General features: G+C 39.1%; 1 protein-coding gene across 1 annotated transcript; it reads right to left on the bottom strand.

Moving 5' to 3' along the window:
* Positions 1–8,477: 8,477 nt before the first annotated feature.
* On the bottom strand, positions 8,478–9,329 carry LOC129779159 (cuticle protein 7-like). The gene is made up of 2 exons (XM_055786447.1): positions 9,269–9,329; positions 8,478–9,212 (listed from the first exon to the last, which is right to left on the bottom strand). Exons 1-2 carry the CDS (start codon positions 9,278–9,280, stop codon positions 8,709–8,711), a joined length of 516 nt encoding a protein of 171 aa, XP_055642422.1. The 5' UTR covers positions 9,281–9,329; the 3' UTR covers positions 8,478–8,708.
* Positions 9,330–19,056: the final 9,727 nt, after the last annotated feature.

Genomic DNA, 19,056 nt, shown 5'->3' with positions numbered 1-19,056 from the left:
TTGTGGGTTTATGGTTCGCTTTGGTTGAATGCAATTTGGTTTTTTTACAGTCTGCTACACAGAACTTTTTGTTTGGTGCTGTTGTCAATTGTCCGAATGACATGGTCATTTTACAGTCAATAGATTATTATTTTCCGCATCCAATGGCGTATGTAACTCAATTTTGAAAAAAATGGCGCTTGGTTCGTTTTGGCAGAACCCCGACCATATGTCGAAACCAAAGAGGCGTTTTTTCGTTTTTGATTTATGATTTTTCAAAGTTAACCGATGGTACTAAAATCTATTTTTTTCCTCAGGAGGATTTTTTCCAACACAAAAATTCATAACTTTTGACCTACTGGACCGATTCAGTCAGAGTTGTTATGGATGTTATTTATATTATAGATATGGGTATTTAAACTTATTTATCCTTAACTTTTTTAAAACATATTTTTGAGATTGCGTGATTGAAGATATGCAAAATCAATAAATTCGCACCAACCAAATGTTACGATTCATAAAAACAGAAATAAAAAAAATCCGAAATTTTATAATATTTGGCAACTCTGGCATCTTCATGTAATGGCTTCGATTCTGGACGACGAAGAAGAGTAAGAAGCCAGTTGTCTGATCTTAACTTAGGTTCATACGATCGAATCGGTAACACGCGTTTCTTTTTAAAAACCCAATCGAGTAAGTCCCGGTCGTTTTTTCACACTCATTTTCATCTAAGGGGAGAACAGACAAAGGAGCGATTTTATATGGTTTTCTATAGTGCTGAACAGGCATACGAAGTTGTTAAGTTTCAGAATACGTTTTCAGAATATGCACAAAGAAAACTATACAATACTGAGCTTGCAATGGCGTACGGAAGCTAAGTAGAAAATTGTGAAGTTAACTATCACTCTCTCTCGCGTGTATTTCAATTCTAGTCACGGTCCAGTCAGTGAAATTTTTAAACCGTCCGGTAGCCACAACAGGTTTTGATCTCTGATGTGTGCGTGTGTGTATTTGCAAGTTTGTGTATCGATGCAAATTCTTATTTTTGATTTTTTCAACTTCAATAGAAGATTTGAGGGTTTGGCTTATGCTTCATGTGCAATCATGGACTAGCGATATGCAGTTGGCTAATGTTCGTCCGAGAGTAATCATCAACGTAAAATAATTCTACTGAAGAGGTCATTAATTAATTTAAATAATTAGAGTTATTAAAGTACTCTGCTGATGTGTATATCCGTCAACCCCATGAAACATTGGTCCTCGCGTCAGTATAAATGTGATTTCAAGTTGTATACTTTTTGAAACAAAACATTGAAAAATTGTAAAATGTCAAACCCTGTCTAAACGAAAATCCGACTTACTGGCCGATCTATGCTCCTCCAGTTTTCCAGCCATATAGATCTCATGGTCGACGTACGGCAAGCACCGTTAAAATATACAGCACAGTTCTGCCGTTCTTAGGTACTAAACAATTACTTAGATATTCTATTTATCCGCACTAGATTGCGAGCAATCAACAGTAAATGTTAATGCCGAGGTCGATAGTTAATTTACAAATTTGCAGAGTCGCTCAGCTGCTTTGTGAATGGTTTGTGTCGCTCAGTGCAAGCATTTAGTTTACTTACATTACATCTGCACAGAAATATGAATAAGAAGCAAAATAATGAACTACACTCTGTCCAACTTCTATAAGACCACACTGATTCTATTTCGTTGCAACACAAACAGTTAGAATTTCAAAAAGATACATTCATACATTGTTGAATGCTCAGATTAAAGTATATTCAACGTCAATTCCCTTCAAAAGAGTTGGTTGTTCATTTATTGTGCTTAAATATGATAATTTCAGCTGTCCAGTTTTTATAAGATCACTTCAAAATACATAACTATTATCAATAAAAAATTCAAAACGATAGGCTGATTTACATGTCAATAATTGGTAACCTTGGATTTTCAACAGGATTCAAGTCTGGAGAGCGAGACGGCGAGTCCAAAAAATTATGTTTTGTTGTCCAGCTTCTATTCATACCAGCAAGTAAACTAAGCAATGGTAGTTTACTTGCTGGTATGAATAGAAGCTGTTGTTTTGCTGGAATGTGATTTTTTGTGACGACATCCACGCAAAAACGGTAGGAGAGAGGATTCCAAGACATGTGTGTAATCCTTGGAAGATATTTTGAGCTTTCCAGTTGCGCAGAATCCCGCCCAAACCATGCACGAGCCTTCGCCAAAATTCCTGGTTGAAAAATACTGTTCCTTCTTCCGTAAATCACGCCAGTACCCGTTGAAACCATCTGGACCATCCAAATTGAACTTGTTTTCGTCAGTGAAGATAACCTATACATTGAAGAACTCTTCGTAATGGTATATAGCGAAATGTATTCTTTTGGAAACATTTTTTGTCACAACATACCATGTCCCACTGTCGATTCATGTGAGCTTTGGCAAAACTCAGACGCCTTCCGAGGTGAGATGGTGTGAGATGAGGAGTTTTAACCTTTTAAGCCCTCTTTATGTGAGGATTTTTTACCAAAATTTGATGAGTTGTCACCCGAGCAGTTAAGTAGTTGAAATATTGCTTTATTTGCACATGCGATTGTGAGGTATTCGAACCTGTTCTAGCTATTTCCCGCTTATCCCGGTCAGAGAGCTTCGATTTACGTGCAGCTCTCTTCTTTTTACCGTATCCTTGAGGATTCACCAAAAAATTGAGCACTACTTGATTGGATCGTGCAATCCGACGAGAAATTTCTCTGATACCGACATTTTCTTGGTGAAATGCATCTATTTGTCTTTCTTCTCTCTCCGTGAGCACTATTCCCTTCGCCATTTTCCAGATTTATTGATCAAAACAACTAAAAGAATGGAAAATGTATCTGGTCTTATACAAACTTGACATTTGAAAAATACAAAAACATTCGTTTACGCTCAGCGCTTGCACACACGCATATGAAAATCATGCAGTGTATGGTAGTCACCAATACTACATACTAGAATATAAATTGAAGCATTGTTTGTTCACAATGACACAAAGCAGCAAGATCATCACCTGGTCTTATAGAAGTTGCACAGAGTGTATGTAGTCCTACATCTCTCTGGTTATGTTTTCGAAATTACCCTCCCGTCTATTATTTCGTCCTTTTCATTCTTTCTTTTTGTATCTCTATCTTTCACTCTCTCTTCTCTCATATACTTTTTTAGAAATTTCCAAGGTTTTAGTTTTAATTTTAATTTAAACAGCAAATTTGTTTTCATTTTATTTGACTGCATGTCGTACCATAATGTAGGTAGAAGGAAGAGGAACAGGAAAAGGAAGAGGCCTTTTCTGTATTGTGAACTAGGATTGGGCGATCTCGGATCCATTCTTAGAAGATCGATCATTTCCATTCTGATTTCCGATTTTTTGAATCGATCTTTTGTGCTCGGGAAAATCGAGAAAATCGATTTTTTTGCTTTCGATCTTAGAAAATTTTTTTGTAGATTTGTTTTTCAGTATACACTTTTTTAAACATAATGTCAGCATTTGAATCGCTTCTTCTACGATTTACATCTGTATAAATGTTGACAGAAACAGAATTAGCGGCAGCTACTGACGGGGTATAATGTAACCAGTTGCGCATAGGATCACTGAACCTGATGTTTACATCAATTACAGGCGAAAGGTTGTTTTTTTAGAACTGGCGCCAAAATCAAGAATCGGCTTAGACTGAATGACAGATGTATGGAACGATTGGCTTTTATGGCATCATCGTCAGCTGAGTTCTGGGCGGTTGTTGAATTTCTAATAATGCTTTTCCAATCAATTTATTTAATTAAACGATTGCCTGGCGGCACAACTGAGGAACAAAACAGAATGCTTTTGATGTTTCAATAGAAATATGAAATTTGTATTCCCTGTTTAAGAAAAAGGCGACATTCATATAGAATAAGCAGATACATAAAAAAAAACTTTAGATTTTTCGAAGGTCGATTCGGCAAAGATCGATTCTTTGGTACCGATTTAATCAGTGGATCGATCCCTACGCCGTTTGGAAAATCGATTCGACGAGATCGATCTTTTTATAAAGATCGCCCAATCCTATTGTGAACCTTTATAAACTGTTTTGTTTCTGTGTGCGGTGTATGACTCTGGACTCAGAGCTGCGTTCTTTTTTATTATTATCATATTCGACCCATTATCTTCAACATCGACTAAATCCATTTCGAATAATTTATCCACAAGAAAAGGAATTCAATTACTTCAGAGAGTTCGGGTTGAGCAACGTAATGGACAAGATGTGCGCGCTTGCGCTCCGCTTCGTTATTTCCAATTGATTGTGTTTTGACGTGGGACTACGTCTAACCGGAATATATGGGGGGTTAAATGAAAACCTAAACACAGAACATGCAGGAAAAAATGAAAGATTCCGAAAGCTTATAACTCGAACATTTCTTACTGGATCGGAAAGATGTTTGCATCAATTGACAGGGAATATTTCTACGCATCTATTGCAATTAATAAAATGTTATTTTCCATTAGATAAACCATTGAATAACTGTAAAATGTTAAGCGTTATCTAAACGCTCTAACTGCCTCGTTTTGATTGGTCCGATTTACAGTTTCCCCAACAGAGCCATCAAAACTAAGCAGCCTTGGGGAAATCGACATTGCAAATACATGAAAGTAAGGGGGTTTTCGTTCTCACCGAAATATGTTCCCTAACAGAGATTTCAAAACCAAGGTGCCTGGAGAAAATCGGCATTGCAAATTCATGCAAGTCGGGGGTATTTTTGTTCCGACTGGAATGTGTTTACCCAACACAGACTTCAAAATCAAGGTGTCTGGGAAAATTGGCATTGCAAATACATGCAAGTCGGGAGCATTATTGTTTCGACTGAAATGCGTTTGCCTAACACAGACTTCAAATCCAAGGCTTCTGAGGAAATCGGCTTTGCAAATAAATGCAAACTGCGAGTACTTTTGTACTCGCTTGCCTCTGTGTTTTTCTTTAACACGGTTTTCTAAACTTAGGAGCCTGGAAAAATCGTGCAGACACTAGAGGCGAATGAAATTTCAGGTTTCAAGCAAATTCGCGGTTCGAGAAGTACGTACACTTGAGAGATGCAAACTTCAGAGGGAAATGTAAAATAAAATAATCGTTTGATTATTCTTCCGTTCACATATTTTGTCCTAGGCATCATACCAAACGTAAAAGGACTGTCATTTAATTTACTTGTAACGCAGAACATAATCTATCACAATGCATGAATTGACCTTACATGTTCAATCTTTTTACTCACAAAGCAAATATATTGAATTGAATTGAATTCGGAAATTGTTTCATTCAATCAAGAATCTAATCGATGCAAAGAAGTGATAGCTAAGCTAAGATAGTCCCACGTCAACCGTGCGGTTATATCATAGACATAGCCCAATCTTTTTTTAATAACCTATTATTTTGAAAATGGCTGAAACGTGTGCTTTGTGTGCTTCTAGTGAATTCGGAAGCAGTGAGGTTTTATTAAATTCACTGCATAGATAATAAATTGGAAACAAAAATTTGTAAAGTGAAACGAACGAAGCCATTTTTTCCAGTTCGTTTGTGTTGGTGAAAACTTTCCGTTTCGTTGTGTTAACCAGTCGTCGTGCAATTTGTTCCGTGATGTAGTTCCCTTGTCGACGCGTGTGTGCAATATTGATACAAACGATTTAGCTTCATCTTATATCTATATGAACTCGTTGATCGTTTATGGATTCTAGTGGTTGATTTTTTTTCACTTTGCAAGTGCGAGGTGTGTGTTTCGGAGTGTAGATATCACGGTCCAAAAATCACCGTCATGGTACCGATCTGAGCAGGCAGTAGCGTGAGCTAAGTTCTCTCGTTTTCAAATTCTTCTCCTCTCTCTCATTCACATATATCTAAGGATTTTCTCCCTCCTTCTTCTTCTTCTTCTTATATGGCACTAACGTTCCTAGAGGAACTCCGCCGTCTCAACGTAATATTACTTGCGTCATTTTCATTAGTACTTAGTTGAGATTTCTATGCCAAATAACACGCCTTGAATGCATTCTGAGTGGCAAGCTCTAGAATACGCGTGACCACAGTGCAAGTCAGAGGAAATTTCTTTGAAGAAAAATTTCCCCGACCAGAACGGGAATCGAACCCGAACCCCCGGCATGCTAGGTTTGACGCTAACCACTCGGCCACGGGAGCACTCCCTCCTATATTACATATTTTATTTAGTCTAATTCCAATTAGAAAACGAACTATACGCTTGCTTCCATATAACCTCTCTTCGAATGTTGCTTTCACTATCTCTTCTATTATCTTGTTCGTATTGTGTAGGCTATGGACTTAAAAGTTCATTCGCCTATAAAATTCGTTCTATCCCCCGGGAAAGCCTTTACGATAATGATGGTTGTTATTTCGTTTTTCCTCAATAATACCAATTACGTTTTTATTATTATTAGTGAATACACAATACAATATAATTTATTATATATTATTCATCGTCAATTCGTTATTTAATTTCTAGCGGATTCCGGGGTAATGATGTATACTACATATAAGTAAATTCGTTCCTTTCAGTCATCTTCCAATGATTGCGTAATACATCGTATTATATAATATCAGTGATAGATTTAAATAATTTTGCCCAACATCAGAGATGATTTTTAAACAGTAGCTGCAAGTGCAAGAATAGTATAACGGCGACACGTGTCAGGCTCGAATTTGCGATTGCTGTATTTTAGATTTATAGTTAATGAAGATTTATAGTAGGTTTTAGAAACCTGTAGCATTTAGATGAAGAAATGAAAAAATTTTATTGTCTATTTGGTATTGAGAATTATGTTTTTGTTTTTCATTTCAAATATTGGGTTAGATTTTGTTTGCGAGATTTACGCTTAGAGCTTTAGGTTTTGGATTTTTCATTCTAGAATTTTTATTTTCCTCAGGTTTCACAAAGATAACTTTTCTCCGTCGCGATTAGAGTTCGATCACGAGTGCACTTGTTGATTATAATATATTGCCGGTTTCCAACTGATTTTAGAGGAGTTCTTTCAGTTACCTTTTCAGGTTTCAAAAACTCTTCGCCGTCTTGATTAGTGTTAGATAAACAGTACACGTTCCAAGAAATTCTATCGGTTACCTTCTCAGGTTTACCAAAAATAAATTTCCGTAGAGTTTTCGCGATAATTAAGGGAATATATCGCTGGTCTAATTGATTTAAGTCGAGTTCTCTCGGCTACCTTCTCAGGTTTCCCAAAGGTAACTCTAGGCCGTTGTGATTGGAGCTCAATGAAAGTACGCGTGATAAATAACAGAATATATAGCCGATCCAATTAGTAATACAGGATTTTCTTCCCAGGATACCTAAAGATAATATACTGTGTGTTCTGGCTCATAAGATCTTTGGAATTCAGTTTCGTCAAGTGGTCGTCAGTTCACGTTTACATAATCATATCACTTACCGCAGTGAATCCTGATTCTTACCTCTCCCACTAACAACTCTCCCTCCCATGATAAACGCTAGGGAACCACGCTATAGAGGCGACTTTTCTGGCCTTCGGGCGGCGGATATCATACTAACATTCCTTCCCTTCCCCTGGTGACTTATTGCGTCGTTATTGACCATTTAAAGCTGGACTCGCCGAAAATTGCACAACGAGAATGGTTTGGTAGTCCCAAGCGTCATTCTGTGTGTTCTTTGTGCAATTTGGTTGGTTCAGGTCAATCACGGAGAGCAACTACGAATTGTACAGTTCACCCAAGCTCAAGCTCAAGCTCAAGAAAAGGAATTCAATTACTCCAGTGCAATGGCGGTTTGCTCAAGGTGGATAAAAGGATTACGAATTACAATGAAGAAACTTGCTACAGGGGAAAAGAAGGAAATAACTTCGAATTAACACTTGATTATTCTGACGAAGGGTGAATTATACAAAAAGATCGAAGGAAATAAAAAAAAGCACGGAAACCAAGACCAGGAAAAATCAGTGGATCGAATATATCACCAATTCAGGGGGACTCACAATGTCCCAAATGTTAAAATGCGTGTATTCATGGCTAGTTTTAAAAATCGATTGTTTTTGTTCTCTCGGATAAATTTGTTAATTATTAAATGGTATGTACATGAAATGTAGTAGCGTTGAGTAGCGCATTATTTATACAAGTTATTCAGACCATTTCAACACGTGTGGTCGTAGAGCGTAGTGTAGAATGTTCTTTCATTGACAAACCCGCATGTTACTCGGCTTCTCTTTTCCAATAATACAATTATCATAAGCGGTGCATACACCCCTTTATATTTCTTCTAGTTTATTTGTCTTGAAATCTGCATTGAAAAGAGAACCAGAGTTCAATTGCTATGATAATTTTATTGTCGACCATGTTGTCGTTTGTATAAGTTAGTTAGGAACTGAGAAGTGTGTATTTATAGAAGGTATTGTTAACAAGCCAATTGACTCTAATCACACGATTAACTGCTAATCACCTTCAGACGTATTTCTCATACATCTTACCTAGTGTATACGATTCATCCGGATAAGATAATTGCCAATAATTAGGTGCCGATCTTGTCTCGTCAATGGCGTGTCTATTGTGTAAATCAAACTTCCATATGTTAAAATCAAACGCCCTCAAAGAGTTTATTTGCTAGAGTTTTTTTTATTTTCATCCTATTTCAGCCTTCAAACGTCTTTAGCCTCATTGTTTGCTCAGGGTTTGCTCGCAGTTTCGTCCGTTCCGCTCTCAGTTGTGACGAATTTGATTCGCAATGATCAGCGGCGTTTCGTAGTATTGAATCATGTGTGAGTTTGATGTGGCATAATCTGCAGGGATCTGGGGAAACTGGTGGATGGACGCGTAGTTTAGTGGGACGGCCCGTACGGAGATGCCAGCATTTGGCTGGTGGCGGACCACAGCCTTGAAGCCATCTTTGTCGTCGGCTCTGTAATCCACTATCCGTTCTGTTCCGTCCGATTCCAGCATACGGTATTGACCGCGGACACTATCGCCCTGGCGGCTTTCATGGTGGCTCTTGACATCACCGGACCAGCTGTCCTGAATCGAATAGGAGTAAGTATAGTTTGGGTCCATGTCTTGTTCCTGGCTGGTTTCGGTCGGTTGTTGCTCCATTTCCGGCTGTTGCTGCTGTGGAACATTAAATGAGGAGGATTTTGTTTGGTGGCTTTCGGGATTTGCTGGTATCATTGCGGCATTAGCAAGAACAATCATTGTGCAAAGTACAATAAACTGGAAGAAGAAATGATGAAATAAGTTGATGCACCTTTCTTGCCAATATAACTTACTTTCACTGTCATTTTGTCAATGTTTTGCAAAGTACTACACTCATTGATGGCCGAGACTTGATTGACGAGATGTTAACAAGTTGTACCTTTTATATTCTAAACGCATTCTTGCAGCATAATGAACGCCTGAGAGGTCTTCTGCTCTTTGTGAGGAGGATATCACATGTCACTTTATCCAACCAGCATTTTATCTTTAACGGTCAACATGAAACGTAAGAATTACGTTTGATGCAAAGGCATGGAAAATGCCACTGCATGGAGATACCAACCGAATGGAATGACCGACACTGTACGATACTGATATTGCTACTGGTCTTACTTTCAAATAAATTTAACGATATGAATTATGGTTATTTGATAAGGACAATATGCGAAATTTGAGCTCTGGGTTGCATGATATGCTTAACGAACAAGAAAATTGGCACTTATGTGTTATAAATTGGAATACTCTTAGCCGCCAATGAATGCATACTAACTGATATTTTTTCTTTGCTTTGAGAAAAGACATATACTATAGGTTTAACCAGCGGATTAACTATTTGATTCTTCTTCGTTTGAGGCTCAACTGGACAACAGACGACATCGTTATGATGTCGTGTAAAAAAATCCTCCAGAGATTATCCAATCGAACAGATTTCTATGCTTTCGGATGGCATCTGGATAACGACCTTATGGATTCCATGGTTGGATTTAAAATTTTCTAAAGCCTATGGTAGCGGTACGCGCTATTCCGTCAACCATTCATCCAAATCTTGTCCTCTGGCGCAAAAGTAGCATAGCACCCCCTTACCCTACAAAATTTTCAATTGCTACCACATTCGATAACTCTTTATGGGGGCAATAGTTTTTTGGAAGCTGGAAATCATCGTTTATGTTCTCTATGTTGAACCCAATAACGGCCAGCTGGTCGTAAAATCGGATGTCTTTGGAAAGCAAAACATATGATAATGCTTTTGCACAGAATGATTTGATTTGTTGACACAAGGTCTAATTTATCAGCTACCACTTATCATCGATTTCATTTATTTTTTCATATATTTACTAGCTGACTCGGCAAACTTCGTCCCGCCCAAAATTTATTTTTCGATATCACATCCACGTTTTCCTAGTAAGCGCACGTTCATGGGTCCAATCGCAGAACTGTTCATTAAATTGATCTTCTAATCTACCCTTTAAAATTATTTTTTACTATAAAATTTCAGTACTTCTACCAAAACTCGTCATTATAATATCAAATTATTTCCAGACACAATTCTCGTGCAAGATTTTTCATCCACTAGCAAATAGCATGTTTCTCCGTTACCTGGAACAAATGTTTGATACAGAAAATACGATAGAATGCACATTGACACCCTTTTTCAATTTCCGTTTGATAATTGCTCAATATTTTTCGATTGGGCGAAAGTGGTGGCAATTGGGAGGATTGAGGTCTTTTTCAATGTAATCGACCCCATTGTTACGGTACCATTGAACCACTTCTCGGCAGTTGTAGTTACTTGCCAAATCTGGCCAAAACTTCATCGACCCTTTGTGAGTCTTAATAAACGGAAGGGGACGTCTCTGCGGGCACTCTTCCCTATACGTTTTTGAATCTATTGACTTGTTTGTGACGAGAACCTTGGTTTTCTGTTCACAACTGTCTGTTTTCTGTCCATTCCTTACCAATGAACTTCTTATTGATTGTATTAGTTTTTCATAGTTTACATGGTATCGGGACCAAGGATTATTTATTTATTTATTGTATGAATAAATCATGTAACTTGAGACATTTGCCTCTTTTAATGCTACAATTTGGTCTACTTTGAAGAATATGTGAAAACTTATTCATTACTTAAATTACATCCTATTGGTTTCTCAATTACAACAAGCTAATTAATACTATTCAGGTGATAAAGTAAATCCCGCTTAAAATTGTGTTTAGATGAACAATTTTTTATATTAGTTGGTAAACGATTCCAATGTACTATGCCTCTAGCGAACAGCGATTGATTATAATAGTGCGATGAATGAAATGGTATTAAAGAGTGATTTACTCGTGTATTACGGAATGGAATTAACTTAGAAAATAGGTAATTAGGAACTTTAGTCGTTATCAAACGAAACAAGATAGAACAAACTCGGTACTCGGAACTCGGAATTGGTTGAATGGGCATCCCAATAATTGTTTTTGTAAGGGCGAAACCCTTCCCATTCTAGGAATATTGAAAACATACCTTATGCAGCAGTTCAAAGCTACTTTTAGTCTGTTCATTGATTATTGAGTGGCATTGGTGTATACTAAAGTGACCAGATGGTCAGAAGTCTAACGCGGGACACAAAAAACAAAACGTTATGTGAACAAAAACCATAGTTTAGCGAGACTAAACTGATCAGTATTATTTCTTTCTGAGTATCGGCACTCAGTTGTGGTTATTCGGTGGTTTAGATTTTGTTTACGCCCGAATATCACTCGCTCAATCAGAGCATTTATGCCTGGCAAGCACGATTCAAATTCTACAATTTTCTTCAAATTACCGAATGGAATGCTCGAAAATTCCATTTCATTAGTCATTGATTTTAATGTTAACGTATGCATTCAAAAAATGGACTAATTTCGGATGGCGATGAAAGAAAATTTAAAAATTTTCTTTCATTCTTACGTTTATTAAGTCTACAACAAACATTATTCAAGGATGTTGATTCGCAGCAGTATCACTGTCAAGCAACTTGATGATTTTTACATACTGCAAGCTCCACCCCATATCTGATCAGCAGGTAATCACCCAGAAGGAGTAGCTTGAGGTGCTGGTAAAAAACTTTCTTCCGGCGAAAGAAGTTAAAAACTTACTCTCACTCAACGAATGGCAGGGGACCGGGTACTTTACGTTCCCCAGGTAAGCGATGACGTCGAATATATCATTCACATCAAGTTCTCGAAGACGGTCCTTCTCTGACAGACGTGAAGGGAATGTCCAAGCGGCTCTTCTTTCGAGTCATTTGGTGAACGGGGAGATATATAGTACCAAGTGCTTGCCGGAGTTGGGAAGGTGATGTGGTCTTTATGCCGAACCTGGGATCCAGCCCATCATGCCAAAGATCACTGGAGGATGGATCGGCTGGAGATAAACATTGTCGTGAAGACCACCAACCTTACCAACATTCCCCAGCTTCGCCCGATAGAAAACTTTTGGGCGAATGGCCAAAATAGAGGGACAGAAAAGATAAAATAACACGCCGATATACATCTTTTAATCGGCCATGGTTCAAGTTCCGGCCAATTTCCGTAAGACCGCCCAGCGCTTCATTTACGATACTTCATCAAACAACTCTGCCTCTTCCTGTCGAGTATACACTAGTTCTTCCGGCTTATTTCAAACGTCAAACCCTGACCGAGCTAGGGAACCAAAGATGAACTTTTCGTCTGACTTACGTTGGTCCCTGCGGATCAATAGGGGACTTTTATAAAAATCATTTTCCAATTTTGTTGTTGTCACTACCAGTTGATACAAAAAGCCCAATATCTTCATCTCCAGTGACCGGAATTGGAATTCGTGACTCTATTGTAGACCGGAAAGTCTTTTCGAGTCATTTTTCCAATCATACAATCAATTCCTGTTCCTCCTCATCGTCGAGAGCAGTTAGCACTCCGACTTTTTGCCTTATTCTTACACTTTTCCCAAAGCGGTAGATAATCATAGAATAAATGTTCCTGTTGCAAGAACAATCTTTGCGGATGGAAATTTTAATTGCAAACATTACCTCATGATAACAAACATATTTTGGCCATGCTTCAAATGATTGTTTCAACATATTTTATCGCTCATTCGATCCCGAAATCGGCTTCTTCACAACCTAATAGCTGCATAGGCATTCTCAAAACATGTGTTTCGATAAGGTCGCTACAAAAGTAGACCGATAGGGACATCAAACGACGCCATATTTTTTCCCGCTCTCTTGAAATTTCTCTTCAGTAAGATTTGCCATTTGATAATGGAAAGATATCAACAACGAGTCGAGATTATTAAAATATACTGAAATTCGGAGTCAATAGCCTCAACTTTAAGAGCGCTACGTCCAATTTATGGTTGTCATAATCGTCCTGCCAGATCAACAATTGAGCGTCTAGTGGACACATTTTAACCCACAGGCACAGTACAAAATGTTCCCGTACCAGTGAGATAAAGAAGTGCCCGTAGTGTCGAGAATATTGCTGCCGCTAGCGCATCAATTGAGGAAGACCCAAATCAGTCTCTCACACGTCGTTCTCAAGCGTTGAGAATCTCTGTGACGTCGTTCTGGCGAATTTTGCGGAAAGATCTTGGCTTACATTCTTACAAGATCAAATTGACGCAAGAACTGAAGTCGCTTGACCACCAGAAGCGTCGCATGTTCGTGAATTGGGCTGAGAAACAACTTGAAAATGAGCCGGACTTTCATCGAAAAATCATCTTCGACGATGAGGCTCATTTCTGGCTGAATGGTTTAGTCAATAAGTAAAATATGCGTTATTGGTCAGGCAGTAATCCACACGTACTCCATGATCCACCATTGCATTTCGAAAAAAAAATCGGTTTGGTGCGGTTTATGGTCCGGCGGCGTCATTGGGCCGTACTTATTCCGTGATGATCAAGACCGGCACGTTACGAATGGGAATCGCTACCGCTCAATGATAACCGACTATTTTTAGCCTGAATTGGATGATATGGACTTGGACAATATGTGGTTTCAACAGGATGGCGCCACAAGCCACACAGCGAATTTAACAATCGATTTATTGTAAACCAAGTTTGATGAGCGTGTTATCTCACGAAATGGCCCAGTCAATTGGCCGCCTCAGTCTTGTGATTTGACGTCGTTAGACTGTTTCCTGTGAGGCTACGTCAAGTCTATGGTCTATGCCAACAAGCCAGCGACTATTGATGAACTTCGTACGAATATCAAACGTAAAATTGCAGCAGTATCGGCCGATTATGCTTGAAAACCATCGAAAATTGGGTTCAGCGTCTGGACTTCTGCAAGCGTGCCTGTGGTGGCCATGCGAACGAAATCGAGTTCCATACATAATAACATCAAATGTACTTTCACATGAATAAATAATGTCATTGATATCCAAAACCGTTTTTGTTTTATTTGAAAAAACTATCGTAGCGCTCTTATTGGAATACCCGATACATTAGGGTGACAGCGAAAATGGTCATGTCAAATTCCAAAAACCCAAATTGAAAAATATTGGCCCAAAAAATGACCTGTGCAAAATTTCGGCTCAATCGGACATGATTTAGGGGTTTATAACAAAATGTACATGGTTTGTTCTTTAATTTCGATGATTTTTTCTCATACCTTCATACCACTCAGTCCCAGAAGGTCGATTTTCGGCCAACATTTTTTGACGTAGAACTACGTCTTTCATTAAGGGTGCCAAATCAGAAAACAGGTCACGTTTTTATGAAATAAAGTTAACGTTAATAACTATTTTTGCCGAGAACGGATTTTGGCGATTCACATACTAAACGAATCGGAAATTCCGTAAGATTTGTTTTATATGCTATACATTAGAATCCCCTGGTTTGTAAATGGTTAAAATTCATGAAAACTTGAGGCGTTTCCATTTTCCCATACATTTGTTCTGTCCCGAACAAGCTTTCCCGAACAGACCTGTCAATAACGAGCAACTTATCGACGACCAACGGAGGGGAAATCGTAGGATTCAAAGTTCCCATGAACGAAGGAAAAGTAGAAGAATGAAGGGGAATACTTGCCTAGAGTATAAACAGTGGATCTCGCTGAGGCAAACTTTCATTCGGCATCGGACTGTTGAGCAATCCAGTTCACCTTGCTTTCGCTGCGCTTCGATCTAAGATTGGACCCCACCAGTGGTAATCCAACTTGGATATCGTCGTTTGGTTTTTCTGTTCGTTTTTCGCGTTATTCGTATCGTGTGTTTTTCTTTCCGCGTCATAAATTGGACGCTTCACGTAGTGTATGAACAGCAAGAAGAAGAGGAAGGCAGGCTCGAGCCCTGCAAAAAACGAACGCATTGCCAGGGGCAATAATATTTCGAGGCAAGCGTCATCTAATGATGCACGCAATGTTGGTGCAGTGAAAAGCGCTCGCACTGAACCGAGCCTTCGCGAGTGTGACACCGCATCGCACAACAGCGAAGTAGGCGATTTCGGCGCGTCGGTCGAAAATGTAAACGCCGTTACCCAGGCAGCAACCAAAATCAAGCACCCCCCGCTGGTGATGAAGGCGGTCGCTCTTGACAAACTCATCAGCGAATTCGCATCGATGGGTGTTACAGCAGAGTACAAGCTGTGTGGCATAATTCAGTCTTTTTCCAAGCAGTTAACATTGTTTGTTTTCCGTCATCATAAGGGCTTCGTTGGTGCCTTTGAGAATGCATCAATGCATTAAACTGACGTTATGGCGAAGCAGGCGTTAAGGTTGTGCGTCAAAAATATTTGGGGAATACCAAGCATCTTGAATGTGTTACTGGAATGTTATAAGTTATTTGGGTTCGCGTGCCAGTTGCGAAACTGCCTTCAGCTAAGATTGCATTAGCGCTATTGCTACTATTTTCGAGGTTTTTATTAACAGAAAGAGTTTATTTCACTTGTTTAGTCACCGAGAAAGAAAATGTCGTTCTGGAATTTTGTATGTGGTTTCGCTTGCCAGTAGCAAAACTTCCTCCACTAAGGGTGATAGCTGCGTTTCTCTCGAGCACGAGAAAGAAATACAACTTTTTTTCGAGGCCAGTAATATTAACCGAAGCATTTCTTTTGAGAATAGCGCAAACTGATGAGAAGTGTTTTATATTCCTAGCAGTTTCAAGCCAGCAATGTATGGCTCTGTATGCATGCTATGGCGAACGCTTGTTTGGCGCTTGGTTTACGTTGTACGAACGATGCCTAGAGGTGCGATTCCTTTAAGGAAATACTAAACAACATGTAGCATGATATTTGATACTTGCAAGTGTTGTCATTGTTGTTGTTTCCAAGCGGTGACAAAGATATATTGAGATGTGGAATAATGGTGCTGGTGCAACATGTATATAATCGACTCTAGCCGAGTCTATGTCAATTGCGAAAAAGGCCAAAAAAAAAGAAAAGCGTTCGAGGTAAATTTTCATTGCATTGACATGAAATAAATTGCGACTTACGATCAGCTAGTGTATTGTTTGCGAGGGCAAGAATGAATCATCAATCAATTATCGTCAACAAATTCTACAATGAAAAATCCATTTCAGGGATTATTCTACTAAGCAGTTGTTTCTAAAATTTCACAGCATTATAGAATAATATCCGAAGGTATGAATAAGCGACTTGTATAGAATAACAGCGTAGTTCTACGTCAATAATGCGGTCGTATCTTAGACACAACCTCCTATAATTTTTTATAGCTTTCAAAATTTCAACACTTCAACTCAATCGGACTTATCCCTCTACACCCCAACCCGCCTTTAGATGGGCTTCACTGATTTTCTTTCCAAATTATTCAAACATTATTTTCAATGTTCACCCCCACTAGAACGTCTATAGAATATAGACCTCAAAACATGCGTTACCGGGGAATTGCCGCCAGCACGTCACGGGATTCAGCGAATATGTTTTCGTCCTTCTTTCAAAGTGTGTCAAGTAATAACTCACCAACTTTGACTGAAAGTTACTTGAACAGTATTCCGCAGTTCGATGTGAACGTGCCTCGAATGCATTTCTCAACACACGAAGTCCTGCTCAAGCTAAATTTCTATCGACGGATCAAAAGGACCTGGGCCAGATAAATTACCGCCATTCCTCATCAAACAGTGTGCAAGCTCTCTCGCTTTTCCAGCGAGCATGTTGTTCAACCGTTCTCTTAGTGAAAAATTCTTTCCCACTAACTGGAAACTTGCATCCATCACACCAATTCATAAGTCGGGGTCGCTCAATGATGTGGAGAACTATCGTGGGATCTCCTTTCTTAGCTGTTTGCCGAAGGTCTTCGAAGGAATGGTACACGATGTGCTCTACCAGTCTACGAAATGCATAATTTCTGACGATCAACATGGTTTTATGAAAAAACGTTCGACTACAACCAATTTGCTTAGCTTCTTATCGACTCTGGTAGACAAAATGGAGAAACGGCAGCAAGTCGACGCCGTGTATGTTGACTTTGCCAAAGCTTTCGACAAAGTGCCACACTTACTAGCTGTTGAAAAGTACAAAAAAATAGGACTTCTGGAGTGGCTGACATCCTAGATTCTATCTTATCTTACTGGGCGCAGTTCCTCGGTCAAAATTAGTGATTCCTACTCTGCCCCGTTTCAGATACATTCCGGAGTACCTCAAGGCAGTATTTTGGGACCGTTGCTCTTCGTTCTGTTTATTAACGACCTTTGCAAAACGCTGAAATCACCCAAATTGATGTATGCCGACGATCTCAAATTGTATCGAGCAGTCTCAACGCCTGTAGACTGTTGTGCGCTGCAATCGGACACCGACAGGATTCTGGAATGGTGCAGTTTGAACGGGATGGAAGTCAATGTCAACAAATGTTGCGTAATTTCATTCAGCCGCCCACGAACACCGATTGTCTTCGACTATAAAATGGCGACGACAAGTTTGAAGCGTACGAGTGTCGTAAAGGACCTGGGGATTCTCGTAGACAGTACACTGCGGTTTGCGGAACACATCGCCTCAGCCACTGCGAAAGCATATTCCATGCTAGGCTTCTTGAAATGAAACACGAAATGCTTTGGCGATATACAGGGTTTTCCATTTCGGGCTTCCGAAAGTATACAGCCCTGCGCTGCCAACCGTTTGACATAGCTGTCAACTAAAGCGTCATATCGTTAGTTGAATGTCTGCCATTTTACAATATGGAACGTTTAAGCATCGCACAACGTGTTAATTTTGTTAAATTATACTATAAAAATGATGAAAAACCGGCAAATGTTTTTCGAGCATTACGGACGGATTTTGGTCGTCATGGACGGCCTACAGAGCACACAATCGCTAATGTAGTGCGTAAATTCGAACAAACTGGAAATTTAAGTTTTTGAATACCGAAAAATCACGCGGTGGTGAGTCCCCGAGTGTTGATTTTTGACAAAACATTTTTTTCGAGATGACAGTAGATCTCGACGTTTCAGGCAATTTTAAGAGATTTGACATCAAAATTTCGAAATTCAAAATATGGTGCACCCGTGGCCGAGTGGTTAGCGTCTCACATTATCATGCCGGGTGTTCGGGTTCGATTCCCGTTCTGGCCGGGGGATTTTTAGTCAAAGAATTTTCCTTCGACTTGCACTGTGGTCACGCGTATTCTAGAGCTTGCCCCTCGGAATACATTCAAGGCGTGTTATTTGGCTTAAGAAATCTCAACTATGTATTAATAAATGACGCTAGTTAATGCATACGTTGAGACTTTGCATAGGGTGTTTTTTCGAACGGCGGTAAACATTTTTTGTGGAGTAACTTGTTGAAATTCCAGATGACCATTTTCATTGGCACCCTTATGTACATATTAGAAGTACAGGCAAACCTGTTTTTGTTCGATCGCATTTTGGGCAATTCCTCATTTGTGTAACTGTTTTCGTGCAATTTTATTGTTTGTGCTATTGGTTTGTGTGATTCAAGTCCCAATTTCAGAATAAAATCGCACAAAAATGGATCGCACAAAACCAGATTTGCCTGTAGTATCTTTTCGAAGTGCTCCCGTGGTCGAGTGGTTAGCGTCCCACACTATCATGCTGGGGGTTCGGGTTCGATTCCCGTTCTGATCGGGAGATTATTCGTCGAAGAAAATTCTTCTGACTTGCACTGTGGTCA

The sequence above is a fragment of the Toxorhynchites rutilus genome, chromosome 3, assembly GCF_029784135.1.
Source record: "Toxorhynchites rutilus septentrionalis strain SRP chromosome 3, ASM2978413v1, whole genome shotgun sequence".
Classification (NCBI taxonomy): domain Eukaryota; kingdom Metazoa; phylum Arthropoda; class Insecta; order Diptera; family Culicidae; genus Toxorhynchites; species Toxorhynchites rutilus.
The sequence above is the reverse complement of the archived record's forward strand: the minus strand, read 5'-3'. Positions and strand labels throughout refer to the sequence as shown.